Source organism: Oncorhynchus nerka, linkage group LG15 (assembly GCF_034236695.1).
Source record: "Oncorhynchus nerka isolate Pitt River linkage group LG15, Oner_Uvic_2.0, whole genome shotgun sequence".
Lineage (NCBI taxonomy): Eukaryota > Metazoa > Chordata > Actinopteri > Salmoniformes > Salmonidae > Oncorhynchus > Oncorhynchus nerka.
The window spans coordinates 84,803,671-84,813,341 of NC_088410.1; the positions used below are offsets into that span (position 1 = coordinate 84,803,671).

A 9,671-nucleotide genomic window follows, 5' to 3' on the forward strand; every position below is an offset into this window, starting at 1 on the left:
AGGGCCTTCCTCTGACACCGCCTGGTATGTAGGTCCTGGATGCCAGGAAGCTGGGCCCCAGTGATGTACTGGGCCGTACATACTACCCTTTGTGTAGCATTAATTAATATTTAGTGGATAATTGAGGTAAGCCAGTAATTCTGCTCATAGATTAGGCATGTATGAACTACACAATGGCACATCGAGCCCAAAGTAGGAGGTTTAAAAAATACTTAAGTCGCCAGATACCCCAGATATTGGGGTTTGATATGCCTCTTCATTATTTGATAAGTGTGTTGTTTGTTTTTAAATATATTTTCGTTTTCTGAGCCTACTGAGGTGCAAAACTACTTTCTCTTTACTGATGTTACAACTAGCTCCATCTTGTGGGCTGTGTACTCATCTCACATCAACCTATGTCCAACTCAGCTGCACTAAAAAGCTTTGGGATCCTCCGATGTCTATCAATACTACTCCATAAAATGAAGTGGAGATGCGTGCATTCAGTGAGTCCACTAAGCCCATGGCTTGCCCAGCTCCTGCTGATTCCAGGGCCCTGCCTGCTTTCCTGCCTGCCTGCCTGCCTGGCTCTATCCTGGCTGTTATTAATCCAGGAGCATCACTCTACAGCCTAGTGGTTAGAGTGTTGGACTAGTAACCGGAAGGTTGCAAGTTCAAACCCCCGAGCTGACAAGGTACAAACCTGTCGTTCTGCTCCTGAACAGGCAGTTAACCCACTATTCCTAGGCCGTCATTGAAAATAAGAATTTGTTCTTAACTGACTTGCCTAGTTAAATAAAGGTAAATAAAAAAATGTTGCTTCAAGCCCCTGATCAGCCTGATAAATCAGCCTCTCTCTGACGGTGAGGACCAGCCAACACCATAATGAGTTAACTTTCAGAATGATCTCCATAATGTATTTCCTTCCCCCCAAGGAGCCTTGTGTAGCGTTAACTCATATCAGGCATCATCCCAGAGAGCGACTCATTCGGGATGCGTGTGTCACTTAATTCAAGTTGAGTTTTGATTTTTGGCGCCCATGTAATTTGAGAAGTAGAAGAAGCCAGGTTGCTGCGGGTCTCCAGAGTGTTGTTATCAGGTAGATTAGACCCTGTCTTCCTAGTGGCTTTGGCCAGGTTCAAGATAAAGATCCAGTGACTGAGTGTGTTTAGTCATGGATTTAGCAGATTCATTCCTCAGGGTGTAATTAAAAGTTGATCTTGACAGCAGGAAATGACTTGACACAGGATGACCGTGTAGCATGCTACCAAGATTCCCTTTTGAACTATGATATGCTCTTTTTTTATACCTAAGCTCTAACCCTGATATTCTCTCTCTCCCCCCCCACAGAACTCAATACGGCACAATCTGTCATTGAACAAGTGTTTTCTCAAAGTGCCTCGCTCCAAAGATGACCCAGGAAAGGTAAGAGGACTGTCGGTTCAAACCCAACATACAGAGAGATGACAGTAAATGGAGTGGGAATAAACAGCTGCTGCCCACAGGTCGATGTAGCAGTCTAGATATATATATATGTCCACAGGTCGATGTAGCAGTCTAGATATATATATATATGTCCACAGGTCGATGTAGCAGTCTAGATATATATATATATGTCCACAGGTCGATGTAGCAGTCTAGATATATATATATATATATATGTCCACAGGTCGATGTAGCAGTCTAGATATATATATATATATGTCCACAGGTCAATGTAGCAGTCTAGAGATATATATATATATGTCCACAGGTCGATGTAGCAGTCTAGATATATATATATATATATATGTGTCCACAGGTCGATGTAGCAGTCTAGATATATATATATATATATATATGCCCACAGGTCAATGTAGCAGTCTAGATATATATATATGTCCACAGGTCGATGTAGCAGTCTAGATATATATATATGTCCACAGGTCGATGTAGCAGTCTAGATATATATATGTCCACAGGTCGATGTAGCAGTCTAGATATATATATATATATGTCCACAGGTCGATGTAGCAGTCTAGATATATATATATATGTCCACAGGTCGATGTAGCAGTCTAGATATATATATATATATGTCCACAGGTCGATGTAGCAGTCTAGATATATATATATATGTCCACAGGTCGATGTAGCAGTCTAGATATATATATATATGTCCACAGGTCGATGTAGCAGTCTAGATATATATATATATATATATGTCCACAGGTCGATGTAGCAGTCTAGATATATATATGTCCACAGGTCGATGTAGCAGTCTAGATATATATATATATATATATATATGCCCACAGGTCAATGTAGCAGTCTAGATATATATATATATATATATGCCCACAGGTCAATGTAGCAGTCTAGATATATATATATATATGTCCACAGGTCGATGTAGCAGTCTATATATATATATATATGTCCACAGGTCGATGTAGCAGTCTAGATATATATATATATATGTCCACAGGTCGATGTAGCAGTCTAGATATATATATATATATGTCCACAGGTCGATGTAGCAGTCTAGATATATATATATATATGTCCACAGGTCGATGTAGCAGTCTAGATATATATATATATATATGCCCACAGGTCAATGTAGCAGTCTAGATATATATATATATGTCCACAGGTCGATGTAGCAGTCTAGATATATATATATATATATGTCCACAGGTCGATGTAGCAGTCTATATATATATATATGTCCACAGGTCGATGTAGCAGTCTAGATATATATATATATGTCCACAGGTCGATGTAGCAGTCTAGATATATATATATATGTCCACAGGTCGATGTAGCAGTCTAGATATATATATATGTCCACAGGTCGATGTAGCAGTCTAGATATATATATATATGTCCACAGGTCGATGTAGCAGTCTAGATATATATATATATATATATATATATGCCCACAGGTCAATGTAGCAGTCTAGATATATATATATGTCCACAGGTCGATGTAGCAGTCTAGATATATATATATATATGTCCACAGGTCGATGTAGCAGTCTAGATATATATATATGTCCACAGGTCGATGTAGCAGTCTAGATATATATATATGTCCACAGGTCGATGTAGCAGTCTAGATATATATATATGTCCACAGGTCGATGTAGCAGTCTAGATATATATATATATGTCCACAGGTCGATGTAGCAGTCTAGATATATATATATGTCCACAGGTCGATGTAGCAGTCTAGATATATATATATGTCCACAGGTCGATGTAGCAGTCTAGCTATATATATATATATGTCCACAGGTCGATGTAGCAGTCTAGATATATATATATATATGTCCACAGGTCGATGTAGCAGTCTAGATATATATATATATGTCCACAGGTCGATGTAGCAGTCTAGCTATATATATATATGTCCACAGGTCGATGTAGCAGTCTAGATATATATATATATATGTCCACAGGTCGATGTAGCAGTCTAGATATATATATATATATATATGTCCACAGGTCGATGTAGCAGTCTAGATATATATATATATATATATATATATATATATATATATATGTCCACAGGTTGATGTAGCAGTCTAGATATATATATATATATATATGCCATCTGCTCTAGAAAAATGTTAGCTTTGAACTTCTGCCTGTGCTGCCAGTTTAGAAATGCATGGCAAGCTCTTAATCTGTTATGCACAATCCACCCCCACAAAATTGCATGGCAAATGTAAATGAGTTCTTTTTAAAACTGGCAAGTAGTGATGCATCGATATGACATTCTTGGCCGATACCGATATCCAATATTTTCCTTGCCCCAAAAAAACCCTGATAACGATGTTTAAAATTTTAGCTTCCTTTTAAGCATTCTAGTACAGTTAAATAGTTAACACACACACACATGAACGCAGCGGTCTAAGGCACTGCATCTCAGTGGAAGAGGCGTCACTACAGTCCCTGGTTTGAATCCAGGCTGTATCACATCCGGCCGGGATTGGGAGTCCCATCGGTCCGGGCCGTCATTGTAAATAAGAATTTGTTCTTTACTGACTTGCCTAGTTAAATAAAGGTTACACACCCCACACTGACCAAAAAGTTACTTTGTGGCGTTTACATATGTCCCCATTACCAGTAAAACATCATCAAAACCTATTTCTTTCACTTGCTGTGCTGTTTCGTTTTTCATTTGTTCAGTAGTTTCATTCTCAACCAGGATTTCTATGGAACCCCATTTGGGTCTTTGTGTCAAAGATAACACTATTTGACGTGTAGCTATAGTTACCAAGCTAACTATATAGCTAGGTGTCATCTAAAATAACCATCATTTATAAGACTGTTCTTACTTGATTAATGGTGGTCGGACCCATCTATGTGAAGTTAGCCACAATAGTGGACTTTGTGATTGGCCTTCAAAAAAAAAGTATGGCATAATTCTACTATTTGTAGTCATTTGCATCACTGTCAATGACATTCTTTTATTTTGAAGGTAAACTGCAAATTCCACTTGTGCCTAATCTTTATTGTGGCTAGCTTCACAACACATAACCCAGTCCGGTCGAGCCTCACTAGCCAGATGAACAGGGTTAAGTAGCTGGCTTGCTATTTATTTTCATGAACTGAAGTTCAATTTCAATAGCGAACAACAAGTGGCAACCTTGCTAATACTTACAAGGATTCCTAAATAGTTGCTAAGAATAATGACTGCAGTTTCTACTGGTCATTGTTTTCAGGCTGGTTGTATTGGTGCTAGCTAGGTGCCAAGCTGAAGCTAGCTACCCCAGAGTTGCGGGGGAACAAATGATGCTTTATTACCAACGCAGTATTGTAACACATAATTCGTGGCCGATGTTTCCTTGTTTGCAGACTTTTTAGTACAGCTTTGACAAATGCTACTGTGTCTTTTGACACAAAGACCCAAATAGCGTTCCATAGTATGTATGTTGTGAAGCTAATACCAGTGAGGCTATTACTGTGTAACTCCATTAGGGCAACATCAAGGAAAGTAGTGCACTTGGAAGTGTGTACCGGTGCACGACCAGTCGGCGAATGCCAACATCACCCATGACAGAGAACTGTTGATTGTCAAGGGAAATGAATTCCATTATCATGGATTTCGCCTTTGAGTTGTCTCTCTGAAATGTTCTTACTCTTTCAAATGACTGCTCGACTTGTTGACTGCTCGATCCACACAGCAGACATTGTGGGCTAGGTTAGGAATGCTGTGTAGCGCAATGGTATGCACAGAAGATTTGACATCATTTTTTTAAACATTGGCATTAAACTAGACATCTTGTTCACCGATATATCGTGCATCCCTAGTAAAAAGCCATTGACCTTGTGGCCATTTCTAGTAACTCCCTAAAAGTGCCCCTCAGCACTTTGGAGGAGAGGAAAATTATTACTAGTATCCCCTGCTGTGTTTAGTTTCTCACATGGTTGGACCATGTGGCCTATATTTAGTGTATCCTGGTTATGTGAATTGGTCTAAACATATGTAATCCCAGCTTTGTCTGGAGCACAGACAAGCTACCCCTCTCTCTCCCCCACACACTCTCTCCACACACTCCACTCTTGCTCTCTCTCTTGGTCAATTCAATTTGCTTTATTGGCATAACGTAACAATGTACATATTGCCAAAGCTTGTTTGGGATATTTACAATATTAAAAAAATGAATCTAAATTGTCAACGGAACAACAATAATCAAGGGTCAAAATAACCATACATTGAACTATAACAATAAGCATACAGTAGAGGACATGTGTAGGTTGATTGGTCTGTCAGACACTGTCCCTCAACTTATGGCAGGCAGCAATGTAGTGCGCTTCCAACCCACAGCTCTCTGCGTCCTCCCCCAACAGGACAGGTAGCCTACTCTCATCAGAGAGGTCTTTGAAACCTTTAATAAGAGCGCGAGAGAGCACATGCTCTCTGCACGCTGTCGCTCTAGCTCTCTCCTCTCGCTCTCTCCGCTCGCCCGCCTCTCTCCTCTCTCGCTCTCTGCTCTCTCCGCGTTCTCTCTCTCTCTGCTCTCTCCGCGCTCTCTCGTTCTCTCTCTCTCGTTCTCTCTCTCCTCTCTCGCTCTCTCTCCCCTCTCTCGCCTTCTCCGCGCTCTCTCGCCTTCTCCGCGCTCTCTCTCTCGCCTCTCTCTCCGCGCTCTCTCTCCGCGCTCTCTCTCCGCGCTCTCTCGTTCTCTCTCTCTCTCGTTCTCTCCTCTCTCTCGCTCTCTCTCCCCTCTCTCGCCTTCTCTCCGCTCTCTCGTTCTCTCTCCCCTCTCTCGCCTTCTCTCTCTCTCTCGTTCTCTCTCTCCTCTCTCGCTCTCTCTCCCCTCTCTCGCCTTCTCTCGCTCTCTCGCCTCTCTCCCCTCTCTCGCCTTCTCTCGCTCTCTCGCCTCTCTCTCCGCGCTCTCCCCCGCCGCTCTCTCTCTCCGCGTTCTCTCTCCGCGCTCTCTCTCCGCGCTCTCTCTCCACGCTCTCTCTCGATGCTCTCTCCCCTCTCTCTCGCTCGCCCTCCCCTCTCTTGCCTTCTCTCGCTTTCGCTCTCGCCTTCTCTCGCTCTCTCGTTCTCTCTCCCCTCTCTCGCTCTCTCGTTCTCTCTCCCCTCTCTCGTTCTCTCTCCCCTCTCTCGCTCTCTCGTTCTCTCTCGCCTTCTCTCGCCCTCTCGTTCTCTCTCCCTTCTCTCGCCCTCTCGTTCTCTCTCCCTTCTCTCGCCTCTCGTTCTCTCTCTCCTTCTCTCGCTCTTCTTCTCGCTCCCTCTCTCGCTCTTCTCTCCTCTCTCGTTCTCTCTCCCCTCTCTCGTTCTCTCTCCCTCTCTCGTTCTCTCTCCCCTCTCTCGCTCTCTCTCCCCTCTCTCGCTCTCTCTCCCTCTCTCGCTCTCTCTCCCCTCTCTCGCTCTCTCTCCCCCTCTCTCGCTCTCTCTCCCCCTCTCTCGCTCTCTCTCCCTCTCTCGCTCTCTCTCCCCTCTCTCGCTCTCTCTCCCCTCTCTCGCTCTCTCTCCCCTCTCTCGCTCTCTCTCGCTCTCTCTCCCCTCTCACGCCTTCTCTCTCGCTCTCTCGCTCTCTCTCCCTCTCTCTCGCCTCTCTCTCTCGCCTCTCTCTCTCGCCGCTCTCTCGGCTCAATCCCTCTCTTCCTCTCTCTCCTCTCTCTCTGCTCTCCACACTCGCACAGGCTTGAAGTGCTACACCGAGCTATGAACTGTAGAGGATGGGGACTGAATGCTTAATTTCATGTTTTGCTGTAATCCTCTGATGTTGACTCTCCTGGGATCTGCTCCACTAAATACAAACCATCTATTGCTGTATGGATCCCATTCCAAATGCAGGGCCAACATGCTCGCTTCCTTAATGTTTTATTTGGAATTTCTCTCCCCCCGAAGATAACTTCAAAGAAGCGCTAGCCTCTCTTGATATGTTACATCAATATTGTAATGTGGCAGGAATATGAGCACTGCTGGTTGTATGAGATAGGCGAGAGCCATGTCTTTCTCTGAGATGGAGAGAGAGAGAGATGATGGCAGGCATGGCATACTCCTTTACCATGGAGGTAAGGGGATACAGTGTAGTGCCGATACGACTCCCACTGCAGATAGACCTACATATTAATTTACATGATGTTAACTGGTTAGTTTCAACTCAGTGACTAGGGTCTGGTTTCAATGATGGACGCGTTTGGCATAGAGGAACTACATCACTACTTGTAAATAAGAACTGACTTACTGAGTTAAAGGTTAAATGATTAGACTAAAGGTGAGAACAACAATTCACCTGACACTAGTGAATCCAAACATTACACTGTAGAGGTCGACCGACTGATTTTTTTAACACAGATTATTGAATGACCAAAAAAAGCCGATACTGATTAATCGGACGATTTTTATATATTTATATTTATTTATATATATTTATATATAATGACAATTACAACAATACTGAATGAACAATGAAAACTTATTTTAACTTAATATAATAAGTTCCTTGCTCAGAACATGAGAACATATGAAAGCTGGGGGTTCCTTTTAACATGAGTCTTCGGGACTCCCGGGTGGCGCAGTGGTCTAAGGCACTACATTGTAGTGCTGGCTGTGCCACCAGAGATTCTTTGTGATTCATCGTGCACTAGTGACTGCTGTGGCGCAGTGCACGCTGACCAGGTTGCCAGGTGTACGGTGTTTCCTCCGACACATTGGTGCGGCTGGCTTCCGGGTTGGATGTCCATTGTGTCAAGAAGCAGTGCGGCTAGATTGGGTTGTGTTTCGGGGGGCGCATGGCTCTCGACCTTCGCCTCTCCCGTTGCAGCGATGAGACAAGACTGATACCACGAAATTGGGGAGAAAAAAAGGGGTTAAAAAAAATGTTATTCAATATTCTAATCTCAGGAGTTGATGGGCTTGAAGTCATTGACAGCACTGTGCCTCAAGCATTGCAAAGAGCTGCTGGCAAACGCAGTAAAGTGTTGTTTCAATGAATGCTTACGAGCCTGCTGCTGCCTACCACCGCTCAGTCAGACTGCTCTATCAAATCATAGACTTAACTATAATATAATAACACACAGAAATACGAGCCTTAGTTTCTGGATTTTACCATATTAATGAAGAGAAGTGACACAATTTTACCTGGTTAATATTGCCTGGTAACCTGGATTTCTTTTAGCTAAATATGCAGGTTTAAAAATATATACTTCTGTGTATTGATTTTAATTAATGTTCATGGTTAGGTACAGTCGTGCAACGATTGTGCTTTTTTCGCAAATGCGCTTTTGTTAAATCATCCCCCGTTTGGCGAAGTTGGCTGTCTTTGTTAGGAAGAAAGTCTTCACAGTTTGCAATGAATGAGCTAGGCGGCCCAAACTGCTGCATATACCCTGACTCTGTTGCAAGAGAAGTGACACCATTTTTCCTAGTTAACGGAAATTCATGTTAGCCCGCAATATGAACAAATATGCAGGTTTAAAAATATATACTTGTGTATTGATTTTAAGGCATTGATGTTTATGGTTAGGTACACATTGGTGCAACGACGGTGCTTGTTAAATCACCTGTTTGGCAAAGTAGGCTATGATTCAATGATAAATTAACAGGCACCGCATCGATTATATGCAACGCAGGGCAAGCTAGATGATCTAGTAATATCATCAACCATGTGTAGATTGATTGATTGTTTTTTATGAGATATGTTTAATGCTAGCTAGCACCTTACCTTGGCTCCTTGCTGCACTCGCATAACATGTGGTTAGCCTGCCACGCAGTCTCCTCATGGAGAGTGCAATGTAATCGGCCATGATCGGTGTCCAAAAATACTGATTACCGATTGTTATGAAAACTTGAAATCGGCCCTAATTAATTAATCGATTAACTTGAAATCGGCCCATTCCGATTAATCGATCGACCTCTATTACACTGTTGATTTTGTCATTTTCCATTTACTGTACTTTTCACCACATTTGTTGATAACGAAAATGGATACATTCAGTAACAAGAATATTCTTGGGGAATTTGGGGTAGGTACAACATAAGACATAAAAATGACAAGGGTTTGAGTAAGAGGACATACTGGTGTTTCCAAGTTGTCACACACCTCACCAAGTGTGCTGAGTTCCTAAATAATTTCAATGCACTTTCATGAAAGCACCAATTTGTAAGTCGCTCTGGATAAGAGCGTCTGCTAAATGACTTAAATGTAAATGTAAATGACTCAGTTTTCAACTAGAAGGTGCTT

General features: G+C 42.3%; 1 protein-coding gene across 3 annotated transcripts in view; it reads left to right on the forward strand.

The window, feature by feature from the left end:
• LOC115117564 (forkhead box protein J3-like) overlaps window positions 1–9,671 on the forward strand; it is a 197,720-nt gene that overhangs the window by 157,184 nt on the left and 30,865 nt on the right. For all 3 annotated transcript variants that reach the window (XM_065001977.1, XM_065001979.1, XM_065001978.1), the window contains exon 3: window positions 1,330–1,404. In XM_065001977.1, the coding sequence (XP_064858049.1) occupies window positions 1,330–1,404 (75 nt within the window). The remainder of the gene's footprint in view (window positions 1–1,329; window positions 1,405–9,671) is intronic.